The sequence below is a fragment of the Myodes glareolus genome, chromosome 6 (assembly GCF_982192425.1).
Source record: "Myodes glareolus chromosome 6, mMyoGla1.1, whole genome shotgun sequence".
Taxonomy (NCBI): Eukaryota; Metazoa; Chordata; class Mammalia; order Rodentia; family Cricetidae; genus Myodes; species Myodes glareolus.
In genome coordinates, this window is record NC_142031.1 from 98,508,879 (window position 1) to 98,528,190 (window position 19,312).

Here is a 19,312-nt window from a genome sequence, read left to right on the forward strand (position 1 = left end):
CTGGGGAGGGGGGCAGAGAATTCCCACCAGATTCTACCGTCTCAATCCGGTTTCACTTTTAAAGAAATTACTTGAATTAGAAAATCTGAACACTTAAGATCATGCCTCCCCAAATTACTCTGAAATATAACACAGCATTCTGGGGGAAGGGGTTAGTGCTTTTTAACCGGAACTCAAATTGCTCCCTCATGCTCTGGACAAACCAATGAACTGCAGCCCACATATAGGAAAGGAGAGGAATCTTACCAGACTGTAGAATCACACTCTTGAGGAACTCCTTGCATATGCCAAAGAGTGTCTAAAATCCCACTTTGTCTTGGCGAGCAAAAAGTATGAAACCTCTGGACATCATAGAACAAAAGTACCTGGAACCCACACCAGTTGCCACTGCCTTGTGTACAAGATAAGCCAGCATAAATGAGCGAGGAGCTCAAGATGTCTCCCCCCAGCTGAGGAGCCATTGGCAGTTGACGGTGGCTGGGGAAGGAAGGGTCAGTTTTCTTCAAGAGGGTGGCTCTTAGGAGATTGTCCATGTTCGAGTAAATGGCCCTATACCCATGCACACATGGGCAGAGCTAATTAGAATTGGTGAGTTTTTCAAAATAATAAATAGATTAATAAATCAAAAAATGGAGCACATGGCATGGTGAGGGGGACACGGTGAGGGCATCTGAGAGGAGCTGAGGAGAGTTGCAGGTAGCGTAAACGACACAACACTGTTCCAGCATCTTCCCTTTTTATTAGTATTCAATAAGTGAATCTGAATGACATTTAATAAGTAACACACACAGACAAAAACACCTAACCTGTGCATGTAGCATACATAAGCATACACACTATGTGAATTTAAGAATCCCCATCTAAATATGAAGAGAACAACTGGTTTTTGACCTGAAAAATGCGAACTCGGAGTTGGCATTGCTGTCTTTAACATACAGTGGTTAGTATTTAACAGGAAGAACTATAGATCCCAGGCTCGCCACAGTCGTGGGTTTTTTTTTATTATGGTATAAATAGATTCTAGGAAATCATCTATATAATAAAATAAGTTCACTTTTGAATTGCAGCAGTCATTTTCTTCAATCAATAAAAATATTCCTTGATTATAAAGCAGCTTGAGTTTGCAAATATATTTCAGGAAAATAACTCTATTTGAAATACCACACTTAAAAAAAAGGCAACCAAGTGACCAGATTTATATTTTTAAGATAGCATATTGCAAAATAGTTCAGCAGAGTATATTTCTAAGCACAAAGCCAAGTTCCATCCTGAAAGATACTTTTAATTTCATAAAGCAAACTGTTCCAATATTCGTGTGGTAGTTTCAAGTCTAAATATTTACAATAGAGGATGAGTTTTTACACGGAACAGGACAGAAACATCAGAACATATCCACAAGACGAATGGGTGACATTATTGCATCGCTATCATAAAGCTTAACTGAACGTGTGCCCAAGACAGAGAATGCATTAGCGCAGTCCTGCAGCTGTGCAGCAGGCACGACTCCGCAGCTACAGCTAACCCTGCCCCACCCGAGCCCAGACACCCAACATCCCAACGAACAACACACCCTACCTAACACATTTTCATTTGCTTTCTTCTGTGAAATACTTTTTTTTTTAAAGTCTTTCATATCCCAGGAGGAAATGATGGCAAAATCTCAAAAATAATGAAATAAAAAGAAGAAAAGTGCATCATGTTTCAAAAGTGCTGTGCGTGTGTCAGGAACAATGTTAAGTAAGTGTGCAAAACTCTGCCTTGAGTTCATAAACTTAACTGCAGCTTCTTGGGGTGCACACCGATGGGGCAGTCCAGCAGCAGAGGGGACCTGAGAGCACACTGGGTGCAGAGGCGTGCCGAGTCAGGAGAGCCGCGGTCACTCTCAGCTCTGGTTCTGGTAGAAGGAATTCCATCTCTGTGGTTGGCAATGGGTGCAAGGTGGAGCCAGAAACCACCAGAGTCACCCTCCTCCCACATCCTAACTACTCAGAGGAGCCTTTCTCCAGAAAGGGCAAGTGAACACGTAAGACACGCCCGTTAAAAGCATCTGCTCTCTAGGTACCTTTTGGTAACAAACCACAGACAGATAGGAAGGTTCCAGAACACTTGGACAGGAAACAGATCGCGTGAGCATCATGAAGCTTGTGAATCCACCTCTGTGAAGACTGTAACACCATGTGCAAAAATGAAGCAAATGGCAAAGTTGCCACCACACATTGCTTAATAGCGCATTCTTTTTTTGAGCCCCAGAATTTTCTAGGGACCTAGTTTTTAAAAGTACTTATTTTGAAATTTTAAAAAGTACCATGACCCTCAAAGTTCATATGTATGTTCCTTTGGAGTTTTTTTTTAAATGAAGATTATTATATTTTCAGCTTTTGCATGATATCTAAATAAATTAAACCCTTTGTCATAGATTCTATTTTACATCTAGCACATATGCATATTCAGAGTTCACTGAATGCCTTAGACATTTAACTTAGCAACTCTCATCGACAAGCTTTGACCCATTGATTCCGCGGTAGGTCACTCTGCTTGGTCTGACCAGTACGCCATAGTTTGGCTTGCAGGTAAAATAGCGCTTGTCACCCACGGCGCCGTCATTTTTTCCCTTGGCACTACGGAGCTCCAGTCCAAGCCAGATGCCTGAGGCAAAGTCCGTGGGACCCACATACCTAACGGTAGCCATTTCGTTGGAGCTTGTGAGCAGGACCTGAGACCCTTCATGCAGCTTCGCGGTCCCCTCAAGGCCACCTGCCGCGGTGGTGCTGCTCCAGCTGCGGCGCAGAGTGGACTTGGACCTGTCCAGAGGGGAAAGGAAGAACTGGCCTTAGACATGAGAGTCACTGGAGGCAATTTCCACATCCACAGAAGGAACGCCCACTGTTACCTCCCCATCTGCAGTGGGAACGCCCACTGTTACCTCCGCATCCACAGTGGGAATGCCTACTACCACCTCCACGTTCATTTAATTTACAAAAGAGAAAAGTTTATGATGACAACGTTATTTTTATTTTTGAGCAATACAGCATTAGATATTTTTATTTAGGTTGACTTTTCTATTCCTCCGAAGAATCTAAATTATAGGTGAAAATCTTGTTCTTTTTTTTCTGTTGTCACAAGGACATTTTTTAATATCACCATTTCTCTTTAATTAAATGTAAAAGACAATTTCCATTCATACAGCTAAAAGACACTTGGATCTTTTTCCTTTGTTTTTTTTATTTGAAATTATAATTTTAGGATTTATTTATTTATTATATACACAGTGTTTTGCTAACGTGGGCACAAGATCTCATTACAGATGGTTGTGAGCTACCATGCAGTTGCTGGGGATTGAACTCAGGACCTCTAGAAGAGCAGTCAGTGCTCTTGACCTCTGAACCATCTCTCCAGCCCAAAAATTATAATTTTTAAAATTGGAAATAGCAGTATTAGGAACATACTTCTAATTTCTAAATGTTTTTTTTTCTTTTGGCTCTTTTAATATTGCAATTTATAAAATATATATATTCACACCAGGCGGCGGTGGTGCACGCCTTTAGTCCCAGCACTCGGGAGGCAGAGGCAGGCAGACCTCTGTGAGTTCAAGGCCAACCTGGTCTACAAGAGCTAGTTTCAGGACAGACTCCAAAGCTGCAGAGAAACCCTGTCTCGAAAAAAAACCTGTGTGTGTGTGTGTGTGTGTGTGTGTGTGAGAGAGAGAGAGAGAGAGAGAGAGAGAGAGAGAGAATTTCAATAATTAGGAATGATACACATAACTTTAAATTTTAAAGAAAAGGAAACTGGCATTCTGAATGTGGTAAATTAAAATTTCCTCTTGTACTCTTTTAAATATTTCTTTATATGAAAACAAATCTTAAAACCTTTAACTTTGGGAAATCAATTTTAAATGAAGTCACAGGTCTCTCTCATGGACTCTTCTACCCTTCCCTTCCACTGGCACAGCAGGGCCTCGGCTGTGCTGAATAGCATTCCTGTCCTACAACACATCCGCTAAGATGCTCTGAGGTACCCTTAGCACCTGCCACCTACCTGACTGGAACAAAACAGGCCTAAGACCCTACTGCCTCCCAGGGCAACCTCCCCTACCCAGAGAGCCCTGTAGGGCTCCTTCCCTACCCATACTGCCTCCCTCCCAGGGCTCCCTCCACTGCCCACACCCCCACCTCTGTGTCACAACAGAAACTGTACCTGGACCTCGCTGCCCTCTCACTCCGGACCACCCAGCATCGTTACTTAGGGCCTGCCAAGGTTACCTGGAGTCTTCTGCCTTGGGGCCCCGGTCCCTCCCTTCCCGTGCCCACTGCAGGCTCAAGGCAAAGGCTGGTTGCCCAAGCTGCCTAACATCTTCCTGTAAAGAGGACTGGGTCCTACTTCCTTTACATTTGTTTTGTTTTCTACATTTTCAAAAGATTAATTCATCATGTGTCCGAGTGTGCCATACCTGTGTGTGTTAGCCTGCGTACGTCTGTGCCTCAGGTGTCCTCCATTCCACTTATTTTTTGAAGGCCATTCTCACCCCTGAATCTAAACCTCAAGCTGTTGGAAGCCAACAAGTTTCAGCCATCCTCTAGATGTGGGTGAAGAGTGGGGGTTAGAGTTCCCTGGTACTCCTGACTGATGTGGGTGTGAGATCTGAACTGTGGCCCTCAGGACCATGAAGCAAGGTTAGGAGGGCTCTTAACCATTGAGCCACCTCCCCAGCTCCCACTTCCTACAGTTTTGAATACGTTGCTATCACACCCAATTTCTCATTCGTTTCTATTAGTTACCTAGTAAGAAAGAAAAGGATTCAAAATTTATAGCTAGGATGCCAGAGCTCAGAAACTTCCCTAAGATACAGCTTCCAAAAAGTGAAGGAACTGTAACCTGAAGATACTTTTTAGAGCCCAGTGTGATAATACACATGCGTAATTCCAACACTCGGAGGCTGAGGCCAAATGATCCTGAGTTCAAGGACAATCTCAGCTACACAGTGAGATCTGGGCTAGCCAGGGCTATATGGTAAAACCTTAACTTAAAACTGAAAATAAGGAGCCAGGAATGGTGGCTTATGTCTGTAATACAAGTAATCAGGAGGCAGGGGCAGGAGGTCACGAGGTCAAGGCCAGCCTAAGCAATATTAAAAACTACTTTAAAAAGGAAAGAGGGGTCAAAGAAAGGGAGATCATGAGTAAAATAAAAAAAATACAATTATTTATCACATCATATACATAATGTAGTAACACAGAAACTAATTTTTACTGAATACGCAAAAGAAAAAATTGAGTTCTATTCCTACACAAAAATACCTATTCATTCATTCTTCAAATTCACGCCAAATGGATGCTTTTTTTCAACCTGGTGATGAGTTTATCTGAATTTTTCTATTATTAATAAAAACTCTGGAGTCAAATATCAGGGTAAACACCTGATTGATCAGAGAAGTGGCAGAAAAGCCACTGGTTACCTCCCCTCTCCCTCCTTTCCCAAGGCCCTGGAGATTCTTTCTAAGCTCCTTTTCTACTACTTCCTGTATCTCTTCTTTATGTATCCTGGGTCATCCAAAAACTCTCTGGCTAATTCTGGCCAGCTAGTTGCTAACTCCACCCCCTGATTCAAGGTTAAATTTTATTAGCAGTCTCTGAGCGTCAGTGTGAACAACCTGACAAGCTGGTGCAAAGCTTTAGAAAGACAATGGCAGCAAACTGCATTTAGTGACCACTCACCATGTGCCGCTGCGTACAATCTCACTTAGCCTCACGTGAGTTAGGAGTTTCACACTCTGTTTTCCACATTCGCTCTGAAGGGATTATTTATTTCCAGACAAATAATTAAAAACACACAGCACCACACTGATCAGTCACCAACAACTCACTTGTCGACACAGATTCCTCCAGCACAATAGCAAGCACACCTGCGCACTGCCCAGTCCTGCTGGACTTCCTGCTCACAGCCAGCGGTCAAGTCTTACGCTCCCAAGATCAGTAATCAGGAAACATTGGGGTCACATGTTCTAGGTAACAAAAGCGTATTTCTAGCTAGGCCTTGAAGCGCTACACTGAGCAGGAGAGAGGCAGTAGCACCCTTGTCTTCTTGTGTTAGTGGGAATACTTCGCATTTTTCTCCACTTAACAGGAAGGAGATTGTCGGTTTGCCATACATAGATTTTATTATCTGAGATATGTTCCTTCCATGCCTAGTTTCGCCAGAGTTTTCTCCATCCATTTCTCCAAAATGGTACTGGATTTTTAGCTGAAGTGATCAAGTGTCCCTTTCTGCAGATGACATGACTCTGCATAAAAGACCCCGGAGACTCCATCAGGAAACCCCTAGAACTGACCAACATGTGAAGCCAAGTGGCAGGTTACAACATTAGCATGCCAAGACCAATATCCTTCCTCTACTCCAAAGACAGTCTGAGAAAGAAACCATGGTAAGAGTCACATTCATAACAGTCAACAAACAAACCTGGAATAAACCTAACCAAGAAAGTCACAGGCACATACAATGAAAACTTGAAAACGCTAAAGAAATAGATTGAAGATGGAGAGACCACTCATGCTTATGGACTGGCAGCATTAATATTGTGAAAACAGCTGTCCTGCTGAAAGTAAACTGCAGATTCAATACAATCCACATCAAAACTCCAATGCAATTCTTCCCAGAAATTGGAAAAAAAAACCCAACAATCTTAAAGTTCATATGGAAATACAAAAGACCCCAGATATCCAAAACAACCATGAACAATAAAAACTCTGCTGGAGGTATCACCATTCCTGACTTCAAGTTACCCTAGAAAGCCATAGTAAAAACACACAGCACTAACACAAAGCCAGACACACCCAGCAGGTGCAGTAGAACCAGGAACCGAAATACAACTAAGGCCCCATGCCTACAGCCACCTGATTGTTTACAAAGATGCCAAAACGCACATTGTCGAAAAGACTGTTATCTTCCACAAACAACGCTGAGAAAACAGAATGTTCACACAAAGATTGAAACTAGATCCTTCTCTCATCCCCTGCACACAGATCAATTCCAAATGGATCAAAGATCTTAGCATTAAATCCGAAACACTGAGACTGCTAGAGGAAAGAGTACAGAAGACACTTCAGGACGCAGGCTGAGGGGAGGACTTTCTGAGCAGGACCACAACTGTCCAGGAAACAGAACCAACAATCAACAAGGGTGACTTCACAAGATGAGTTTCTGTATCACAAAATAAACAGTTAATTCAGTGAAGAGGCAGCCCATAGAAAGGCAAAGATAGATGAGAGACAGACTAGATAGATGATAGATAGATAGATAGATAGATAGATAGATAGATAGATAGATAGATAGATAGATAACAGATTGATAGATTGATTGATTGATGATAGAGAGATGATAGATTGATTGATAGATGACAGATAGATAGATAGATAGATAGATAGATAGATAGATAGATAGATAGATAGATAGATAGATAGATAAAGATGATAGGTAAGACAGACAGACAGTTGATAGACAGGAAGATGGATGGATGGATGCATACATGCATGGATGGGTGGATGGGTGAGTAGGTGGGGGTGGGTAGATGATAGATAAAAGATAGATAGATAGATAGATAGATAGATAGATAGATAGATAGATAGATGAATTAGTAGGTAGGTGGATGATAGGTAGGCATCTTAGGCATCTTAAGTATGAAGGTAGGTAGATAAGTGACAATATAGGGACATATATATATGTATATATATATACTAAAATATCTTTTCCAATTAATTGTACATCTGACAGACAACTGACCAGTGTCTAGAATATACAAACCCTCAGAAACTAAGCATCAAGAAAACAAACAGCTCTATTAAAAGGCGGGCAATGGAAATGAGCCAGGATTTCTCAAAAGAAACACAAATGCCTAAGAAATATTTTTGAAGTACTCATCATCCATTATTTGCCCTTAGGAAAATGCAAATTAAGGCTACTTTGAGGGGTTGGAGAGATGTGTCAGCAGTTAAGAGCACTGGCTACTCTTTCAGAGGGTCCAAGTTCAACTCTAGCACCCACATGGTGGCTCACAAGAGTCTGTAACTGCAGTTCCAGGTGATCTAATGCCTTTGTCTACCTACACTGGCACTAAGTGTGCAAACTACGCAGATATATATGCAAGCAAAACACTCATAAAGTAAATGCTTAAAATAACTACTTTGTGTCTCATCATTAATGTGTGTGTGTGTGTGTGTGTGTGTGTGTGTGTGTGTGTGTTGGTTTTTCAAGAGAAAGTTTCCTGGTGTAGCTTTGGAGCCTGTCCTGGAACTCACTCTGTAGACCAGGTGGCCTCGAACTCACAGAGATCCACCTGCTTCTGCCTTCCAAGTGCTGGGATTAAAGGTGTGAGCCACTACTGCCAGGCAATATTTTTACTTTTTAATATTTGTTTTACCTTACAAGAATGGGTATCTTGTCTAAAGGTCTGTCTATGTATGCATGTGTACATGTGTACAGTGCCTGCAGAGGCCAGAAGAAAACATCAGATCCCCTAGGACTGCAGCCACAGGCAGTTTTAAGTGGCTGTGTAGGTGCTGAGAAATGAACCCTAGTCCGATGAGAGCCAGCACTCTTAGCCACTGGTGCTACCTCTCCAGCCCCGCTTTCATCTTTCTTAAGTGAAAAGATTTGGGGGAAAGGAAACATTCGTTATGCACTGTTGGTGAGAGTACAAACTGGAACAGTCACTATGGAAATCAGTGCGGCAGTTCCTCAAAAAACTACATCTATCATGTGACCCAGCTATAACTCCTTGGTATATATGCGAAGAACTCATTTCCTACTACAAAGAGATGCTCATCCATATTTGTTGTTGATGTGTTCACAATGGGGAGGATATGAACAGTCAAGATTTCAATCAACTAATGAGTAGATAAGAATGTGGTACCTACCACACACAATGGAATCTTATTATCTATAAAGAAAATTGAAATTATAAAATTTGCAGGTAAATTGATGGAAGTGAAAAACATTACACTGCGGTAACCCAGACCCACAAAAGCAAGTATCACCTGTGCTCCCTTATATGTAGGTACTTTAAATTTGTTAGGCAGAAAACTAAAGGAGCCACGGGTGTGGTGAGAGAGAATTTTTAGAGGCGGAAAGTAGAACACAGGTGATAAGAGGGGTAAAGGGGAATAATGGGAATGGATGTTTAAGTGGGGAGAAGGATGGGGGCGTAGGTCACCGGAGGAGGTGGGACAAAGGATAAGTAATTGTAAGGATGCTAGGAAGAGCCATATAGAAATCTACCATTTCATAAGTGTCATATAAGTGAGGCTGGAGAGATAGCTTGGTGCTCAATGTTCTATCAGGAGGACTAGAGTTTGGATCCTAACATCCATGTCTGGCAACTCACAAATGCCTGCAATTCCAGCTCCCAAGGATCTGACATCTTCTGGCCCCCACTGGTGTGTGTGCACCTGCACATATGTATATGTGTACACACATAAGAATAATAAAAACAAATCTTAAAAATTCAAACAGTGTATTTGGAGTTGCCCTATACATGGGATTATTCTCCTACAAGAAGCATAGGTTGACAAATAAAAGGTCCTGTGCCAGGTATAAGATACTTCCCCTCAAGTTGCTAGCAAGGGTGTCTTAGAAATCCCCCAAACAATACCAGCTATTGCCACTGCTCTTAGCTGACATCCGGAAACTGATGGTAAGACCCTGCTGCTGAAGACACCACACAATTTAGTCATAAGTTCTGAGTGGAAACTTTCTCCCTATTCAGAAAGGTATTATGTAGGTTTCTGGTAAGAAAATTCCAGACAGTCTTTGTTATCTGTGTACCCATGGGTCACAGTAAGGATCAGTGTAGCAAACTACCCCCAAGGGAGCAATAGTGACATAAATGTTGTGAGGGTAACCAATTGCTTTCTGATAATTAAGGGCCCATTCCATGCCTGGTACTGTAAATCTGGCCAAGAACCCATGCTTGGGAAACCCATGGGTCACAGGGGTGGATCAACTACTATTATTTGCCTAAATGGATTTAGTACTTAAATATGCCCCCTAAGTTCACATTCCTATATCCATAGATTAGTGCAGCTCTCAGACTACACCAAGTTTCCTTGTGTGGTGGACACATTTGGCACAGGTATAACTGGTCCAAGTTCAGAGAAGAAATGCCTGTGAAATGCTCGGCCACGGGTCCAGTGCCTACATCACACCCCTCACTCCAAGACTCAGGTACCACTGTGGAAAAGGAGCCAGAGGTTAGGGAGGACCAGAGTGAGACAGTGACTACTGGGCATGACAGGACAGATGCAGCATGACCTCACGGCAGCTGTGGCTGCCTGCACTAGACCCACACAAGATCAAGCCATCCAACATGTCTAGTGTAGAGGGGTAAGGGAATCACCAGCCACCATCTTCACCACCAGCTGGGGAACTACTGGCAGCTAATGGCTTCTTAAGGGAGAGTGAGTTTTCTCTAAGACTGTGGCCCCTGGGAGGTCCATCATACTCCAGAGAATGTCCCCACACTTAGAGTTTATGAGAGCATAAAAAGGACTCAGTGGACATTAAAAAAAAAAAGACATGGAGTTGGAGGGAGTATGGGATAAATCTGGAAGAAGTAAGTGGTGAATATGACCAAAAGAAATTGTGGCGTTCTCAAAGGATTAATAAAAATACTGTATTTTTAAAAAGTGTTTCCTTTTTAAAGGAAACAGGTACCGGCGCCAATCTGTTTAAATATCCGTGAAGTTCAATTTCTTGCTATTTCCACAGGAAACAGGTGAGCACCAGTCCCTGCTCCATGTATCCACACTGTGCATACGGGACCTGTCGCTGTGCCCACAGGGATCAGTGTCCCCCTATTCTCTGTACCATCCTCCTGTTCAACAACCTCCACACTGGCTCCACTGCTGCCTCTTCAGATTCCTTTCTGCCCAGGGTGTCTCCTCCTAGCACTACCTACCCCCACCCCCCATCACCCACCCCCACCCCATCCCCACCCCACCCCACCCCCGCCAAGGAATGCAGGAGCATAAAGTTGCTGTCATTAATCTCTCAGCTAGATTTGGGAGGTCAACTTCAAACTCCAAATGGGGGGAGAGGGTAGATTTGAGCAGGATACACTACTAGGGGAAGAGAGAGCACTTAAAAAATAATAATAATTCTAACCTTAAGCAGACAGGCCTTCCATTTCTCTCACGCATGGCTGAGCATATTAAATCAGATGATTAATTCAGTAAACAGGATTTCAAAAGCAACCCACCTTAGTCAGTGAAAACACAATGGAAACATGCCCAGTTCCTATGAGCGACCATACTAACCTCTTAGAAGAGAAAACACGTGCGGTGCACTGCTTTAAGTCACTTGTGGCCTTTTTAATTGAGCTTTTAAAGGTGGGAGGGAGGACTCAACACACTGGTCACACTTTCTCTCTTGTGTGCTAACATTCTATCAAGCAGGTGTGAGATACAAAACTCCATTTTTCTTCCTTCACAGAATCCTGGCATGCTTATCTTGAAAGGCAGTTTTCTAAGTCTTCTCAATACTCACTTAGCAAAAGCATTTCTCCTATTAATCTCCTTTTGGGAAGAAGCAGAGGTTGTGCTGAAACTTCTCCTGAAACCTAAAAGGGAGAGTGAAGGTCAGAAGAGGAAAATACACCACTTGCATTCAGCTTCTACAAAGAGTTATTTTTAATCACTTCTACAGACGGTCTAGGACACCAAGAGGTTTTGTTTTGTTTTCTTTTTCTGGAGAAACCTGCTATGCAGCAGTTCCTCCAGGATAAAACCCTCCATCGTGCAGGGAAGTGCCTTAAACTCAGGAAGTAAACAATTCAAAAGTCTCAGGAAGTCCCTAAAACTGACCAGATACAGCAGGTCCCTCCCTCCCTCCTGAGCATGCAGAGGCAGAAGACACAAGAGACCAGACCCACTACCTGAAAGCAAATCTGCCTGAAAGATACTCAGAACATCTGAACTACCTAAAAGAGACAACCTCCAGCCCCCTGAGCTTCCAGTGGGTTGTGCACTGCATGCCAGGTTTCTAGCTTTCCTAAGCTGGTCGCCACCTGTGCTGGGTGGGCTTTTGGTGACACAGCTGTCTTTGAGTCACTTCTGCTCCTGTCAATAAACTCCCCCCCCCATGTTCCTCAATAAAACTCACTGGTTGACTAAGTTGGACTTTGGTGACATCCTTACTTTGGCCTGTTGTTGGCTGGTTCCTACATGGAGTGAGCAAACACTTGTTCACATTTCCACAGGGACAATACCACACAACAAAAATAAAACAGGTGCCTACTCAGAACATAACTAGTTTAGATTTCTAGATAATTTCTCATCTTTTCTCTCTTTACCAAGCTCTGCAAACACAAGGATAGGTGATAAGCACGGCATGACTTCCAGTGCTTTCTCCTGTAAGATTTCTTGAAAACTAAATAACACCAAATCACACACACAAAATGGACTCCGTATATGATGAAATATTACAATCTTAATAGTCATATGGAAAGGATGTTTTAAAAAAACTATCATTAAAAATATTCCAGTAACAGAACACTGAACAATAAACTTCAGAGCTCCTCAGTGTCCACTCCTACAAAAGAGTTCAAAGAGTAAAAGACTTTACAAAAGGTAGAGTTAAAAACAGAAAATGGATTTCCAATTCAGGCAAACCAGAAGTGCTGAAGAAATCTCTTGATCAAAATAACTCCCACCTGGGCTGGAGAGACAGCCTAGCTGTTAAGACTATTGACTGCATTTCCAGAGGACCAGAGTTTGATTCCCAGCAACCACATGGTGGCCCACAACCACCTGTAATGAGATCTGGTGCCCTCTTCTGACCTGTAAGGTCACACTGCAGGCAGAACACTGTATACATAATAAATAACAAATCTTTAAAAAGATCTCAATTTAGAACTATAATTTTAGAGAATGTACTGTTGAGTATATAATGTTGAGAGAATATTCTCTCTCTGTCTCCCTGTCTCTGTCTGAAATGGGCTGCCCCTCTGTGTGCTGTGGATATGTTTTATTACCATTGGTTAATAAAGAAGTTGATTTGGCAAATAGCCAGGCAGAATAGAGCCAGGAGAGAAATCCAAACAGCTATACAGGAGAAAAAGGGGAGAATCAGGGAGACACCAGCAGCCACTAGAGAAGCAAGATGTGCGATAACAAGCCATAAGCCTCATGGTAAAACATAGGATAACAGAAATGGGTTAATTTAAGTTATAAGAGCTAGTTAATAATAAGCCTGAGCTAACAGTTCAAGAAGTTTGTAATTAATATTAAGCCTCAAAATTGCTATTTGGGAACTGGTGGATGGGAGAGAAACCTCCAATTACATTTGTCTCTGTCTCTCTCTCTCCCTCTCCCTCTGTGTGTGTGTGTGTGTGTGTGTGTGTGTGTAAGTGTAGATGCTGGTGGCACACCCAGGCCCCCAAAGTACAATTTCAGAGAGGACAAACCATAAAAAAGAAAGAAGCCAGAGAGGCAGCCAGATGTCCAGTGTACAACCTTGTAACACAGGGTTGCCTCTAAACCCCTGGGTACTGCACGGGACATGGGGAAGGGAGGAGCAAGGACCTCATAGCAGATCCCACCCAAGACTCCTGGTAAAGGAGTTCATGTTCAATGTAACTTAGGGTAAGAAACCAAATGAAACAATGGCTTTCTTATCAGTGCGAGACTACAATTACTGCTCTGAGATTTGGTAGTCATGGACAAATCCATGTTATCTGTGTCACTAGAAAAGAAAATAGAAAGCCACGCAGAGAACGTAAGTTAAAGCAGATCTAGGGTAGCAATACTCCCAGGCAAACAGCAGAAGTCAATACCTACGAGGGCATCAAAGAATTGCCATTTATCGCCATCTATAACCTTCCTTAGACAAACACTTCCCAGCAATACATTAGTCATAAGTAAGTCAGGTTCAACAGACACAAGCTGCAGAAATAGACTCAGCAAAACTTTAGATTCTGAATCAGCTAACATAAAGTAATCAATAATACGTACGATTTTAAGGGCGTGAAAGAAAAGCTTGGGAATCCAGGGAAAGGTAATGGTAAGGTGTGCGAAAATAAAAGCAGACATTTTGATTATTATTGATGTGTGGGCTGGATTAAGCAGCAGAATAGACACAGTTGAAGAGAAAAACAGGAAACGGATAACACTACAGGTTCCTAGAATGTGGTCAGAAAGATATGTTGTGACAGATACAAAGGCAGCACGGGAAGCATAGCAGAGAAGAACTCTAGAAGCTTATAGATGCCAGCCTTCAGATCTAGGGAGACCCAGAATGCCAGACAGGATGAACTAAAAGACATTCCCACCTGCACACATCCTCATAAAACTGTGCAACAAGAAATGAAAGAGACCCTTCAAAGAGTCCAAAACAAACAAGACAACAAGATAAATCACCTGCGACAACAAGGATTGGTCAAATGTCCGACTCTCATCAATGACAGAAGCCGGAGCAACCATGTGCAGTGGGGAAATCTAAAATTCTACACTTAGTCAAAATGTCACTGGAGAAGACAAAGACTGAGTGTACACTAGAGGAAGCTGTGAAGACTGACGAGCAAATATGGAAGCAAAATAAACTATTACAGAAAATTGTTATGAGAATGCCCAATTTATAAAATAAAAACAAGACAGCACAGCTTCTAAGGATTCATATGATGTAGGAAAGGGTAAGAATGAAGTTGTGTGAAGTGCACACATCAGATGATGTGGTCACAGTTTAGCTTGTACACAGCAGGAGAGCAAATAGAATGCAGAGCTGGGGAGGGCAGGAATACAACCAGAACAAAGTGAAGGAGGAAGCACCAACTAGACACGGTGGCACATAACCTTAATCCCAGTGCTAGGAGGCAGAGGCAGAGGGATTCCTGTGATTTCAAGGTCAGTCTAGCCTACACAGGAATTCTAAGTCAGTCAGGGCTACATAAAGATCCTGCATCAAAATACAAAACAAAACAGAAGAGAAGTGCCATTTATGATTTAATTTAAAACTCACCATTTACAATATACTAAAACCAAAATGGACTGGGGGCTGTAGGGATGGCTCAGGGGTTAAGAGTGCTTGCTGGGGCTTGCTGTGCAGTTGGGAGGACTGGAGTTCAGATCCCAGCCTCCGCACGGCAAGCCATGCATACAGCAACCACCTGGAACTGAGCTCTGAGGAATCCAGCATTGTCTTCTAACCCCCATGGCACACAGACCCCCCACACACACACATGCTCATCCACTCTCAAAGACACAGACATACAAATAAATATTTTAAATGGAATAGGAAGCAAATAAAACAGCACAAAGAACATTGCTAATATAACAGTAATTAAAATAAATTAAAAACGAGTAGAACTTTCTTAGAGTAGATAAAGACAATCAGATTTTTTTTTCTCTAAGTAAAACCCTAGTATAGTCTATTTAGAAAGGTACTGTATTATAGCAAAAGGTAAATGGACAGAAAAACATCACTGGAGAAATACTTAACCAAAAGAAGTCTTGTACAAAGATACAAGAGTGATTATAATAGCAGGAGCAAGAAGACCCTGATGGTGCCTCTCTGCAACCCCAGCACTCAAGCGGCTGACAGAAAGAACTGAGTTGAGGCTAGCCTGTGCTACATGGTGATACTCTGTAGGGAGAGGAGAGTAAGATCAGGAAGGGAGAGAGAAGACAGAATGGAAAAGGGGAAAGAGAAAGAAAAGTTATTACATTAGATACACCAAAAATATTAAATAAAAATCATGCACAAAAGCTATAGGAGGAAAGCTGCGATATCCTGACGAGGCCAGAGAAGGCCCACAGCCCGCAGCAGTCTTCTCACCACAAAGAGCGCGTCCACGGGACGTCCATGAACCCTCAGACGTCCAGTCCTGGACCCAGTGCGATTTTCCCTACAAGCACATTCTGGTGGTAAACCTCCCTCTTCTCGCTTAATAGGACACAAGTGGCAGTTTCTCTCTGTGATGCTCAGATTGCCATCGACACTGCTCGTAGCGCCCATTACTGAGTAAACTGGCATCACTTGAATACAAACATGACCTGGACAGTCAATCTGTAAGCGGAGGACTGTTGGCTGACCAACAGGAAGGTAACGGGCAGATGGGTAAGCTGAACAAGGGACAACTTGTGTCCTGGGCAGGACAGTGTGGCATTTTATCATGTCATTCAGGTTTCTGGGATTTTCCATTAATATTCTTAGATGATGACTGAATGCAGACAATCAGTTCCACAGAAAACAAAGGGGTGGCTACATAAGTGAGTGGACAGAGTCTATGTTCACAGACAAATCAGTACTAAGATCAGATCTTGCTAACTTCATCAAAATCCCAGCATGTTACTATGTGGATTTCAACAAAATGGTCATAAGGTTTATGTGAGAAGGCAAAGAACCCAGAACAGCCATCACTATACCAATGGAGAATAAAGTCGGAGGACTGTACCATTTACTGTGAAGAATTACTGCAAAACTACAGGGATCAGAACAGTGTTGGATTGGTGAAGATGACTGCTAAGGAACATCCAAGGTTGACCTCTGGTTCACACACACTCACACACACACACATAGCAGAGAAGGAGGACACAGTCACAACACAGAGGACCACTGCAAAGATGGGAAGGGGCCAGAGAAACACATCATCCACCTACAAGTCAGAGCAACCCAGCAAACTCACACAGCACCACACACTATCAAAAATGTCACATCAAAACATGTCCACTAAAACGGTGACAACCCCTGGTCATGGGGTCAATCGCAACAAATATCCAAGGATCGTCGCTACATGAATAACTCTTTTATAAACAGTTATCCACAAATGGAAAAGAAAATCAAACTCACTCCTTATCACAAACAAAATCGATTCTGGGTAAACTGGAAAATGTGAAACACAAAACCAAAACCTTAAAAATATGTTCAGGAAAGAGCATTATGGTTTCTGTCTCGTGAGGAAAAAAAAACTCTTAATATAAAAAATGCAAAGCATAAAATTGTTTTAGTCTTTGACTACATAAAAGTTAAAGACTTCTTAACCAGAGAATGTCAGAGAAGTGAATACATGTCATCAGCTGGTACATATTTGTAACACACAAAACCAACAAGAGATTCATTCCCAAAATATATAAAGAAACCTTCAGATAAGAAGCAAATTGCCCCAAAGAAGAAGGAGCAAGAAGCTTAAACAGAAGAAAGGAAATATGTGTGTCCCGTGTGAAAACTAAAAGGACCAACTGCTTCCATGTCAACTAATTAAAATCTGGAAAATGCAAATTAAAGTCACAACAAAATACTGTTTAAATCTAGCAGCGTAGCAACTATTTCCATGCCGAACAAGATGGCAGTTGCTGAGGTTAGGCAGAGCAAGGTCTTGTCAGCGGCTGAGGGGAGTGCAGACACCTGGCGCCCCCAGCCATGCTTCCAACCCGGGGCAACTTCTACACGTGCAGAACAGCACGGCGTGTAGTAATAAAGAACAGGACGCAGCGAAGTGACCAGAAGCTAAGAGCAGTCACGCACTGCCCTGAAATGCTAAAAACAAAACATGGTTTACCGATAGAGCTGCATACGGGAGGAAAGAGCAAGAAAAATCAAAGGAATTATGAATACAAAATTCAAGGCTCATAACCTTAGGATGGGACATACAAAAGGGGGTTTACACAACACAGCTGGGAGGCAGGAAACAGACACGCTCCGGGTTACATGTACTACACAGATGCATTCCAGACAGCCATTCATAGAAAGATACTGCTACAGACACTGAACAATAAACACACATTTCCCTGAGTGAAAGTGAAGAAATACTTTAAGCTGAATTTAAAAACCATCTTACCAGGATAAGAATGATTCTGTTTATTTGAAGATATCTCTGAAAGTGTATCCAGGGAATCTGAAAGCCTGCGAAGAAAACAAGCAGAGCATGATCGTTAGATGGAGCTGCTCTTCTGGTTAGGGTGGATGCGCAAATGATGCTTTCATGTCAACTGGCGTTTGTTGTCCCATTCATTCAACAACTGGGCGGTCACGTGAGTCAGCAGAGTGTTTTACCCTGGCATGGAAGACGGATAATACACAGATGGGGGGTCCTCACTACCAAGGACAGGCAGCGTGGAAATTCAGTCATCTGAAACAGGACCCTGACTTCTGACATTTATTTGCCTGGTGACTTTTATGGGTCTGGGAGCTGAACCCCGGGCCTTGGCACATGACAGTCCTGCCATTGCGCTGTATCTGTGGCCCTGTTATTCTTCTGTTGTTGTTGTTGCTGCTGTTTTCCAGGGCTAGGAATTGAGCCCACCATGATTTCTGATTTCCTTTGGAATTTTATCTTCAAAGGTAGAACTAAAACATGTGGAGATAAATTTATTTTATACCAAGTTTGACAGATAAGGTTAAAATTATAAAAATATCACAAATTCTGGTACTGGAAAAAAAGAGACTGCCTGAATCTGATAAACCTGGACAGCAATATAATCCATCACCATCATCTGTGCTTGACTCTGCCCTGCACTGCAAGGGTTGCCTCCCAGTGAGTTTCTCTCTGTGTCTGTGTCTCTGTCTCTATCTCTATCTCTGTCTCTCTCCCTCTCTCTCTCTCTTCAGTCAAATCAATATTTTTAAAAAGCCAGGTCCTGAAAGCCTCATTTTCTTTCGCCTGTTTACTGACCTAAACCTGCAAGGCCTTCATCTGTCAATCACTTTCCCCAATACACTTTATTTCCATCAAGAAGTACTGCAGCCCCTGCAGTGTATTCAACTGCATCCCACAATTCCTATGCATTTTTTACAGGGCACACAACGCAGCACAATCGAGTAGGGGCTGATGGACACACAGCCTGCCACCAGGTAAGCAGCAGGTTCTGGAAGGAAGTGGTGATGGGCAGCGGAGAGGAGACTACTTCTGGAAGTGATCGATTCATTAGAAGTAAGTCCCAACAGCGACGACAGAAAAACATGAATACCGTGTTCATGGGGACCCGTTAGGCCGTCGGGGGAGGGGTCAGATTTGATCTAGTGAGTGAGTTTCTTTAGGCTGTCTTTAGAGAACATGCGCTGATTGATGTTATTAACCAAGACAACTTACTAAATGAAAATTGTGTAGTGAGAGATGGATCGGGAAAGCTACTCAAACAGAGGAAGTCACGTGATGGATCCTGGGACAAGCACCCATTTTAAAACTGCGGAGAGGAGAAATAAAAAGCCGGCTTTGATCCTGAGCTGAGCACTGGAGGTCAGAGTGTGACTAGTCACCCCGTCTCAGCAGCCCCTAGTCTAAACTCGCCCCATCTCGAAGACCAGTGGGGCCTTTAAAGAGCTCCACACTGGC

At 42.7% G+C, this 19,312-nt stretch overlaps 1 protein-coding gene across 7 annotated transcripts in view; it reads right to left on the minus strand.

Annotated features, from left to right (window-relative positions):
* Clip4 (CAP-Gly domain containing linker protein family member 4) overlaps positions 1-19,312 on the minus strand; it is an 85,254-nt gene that overhangs the window by 7,658 nt on the left and 58,284 nt on the right. For 6 of the 7 annotated variants that reach the window (XM_087907369.1, XM_087907366.1, XM_087907371.1 and 3 more), the window contains exons 14-16: positions 17,819-17,883; positions 11,533-11,605; positions 720-2,801 (exon numbers count right to left, since the gene is read on the minus strand). In XM_087907369.1, the coding sequence (XP_087763495.1) occupies positions 2,480-2,801; positions 11,533-11,605; positions 17,819-17,883 (460 nt within the window). In that variant the 3' untranslated portion in view covers positions 720-2,479. Of the gene's footprint in view, positions 1-719; positions 2,802-11,532; positions 11,606-17,818; positions 17,884-19,312 lie in introns of those variants that run through there. The other variant, XM_087907373.1, reaches the window with a different exon arrangement.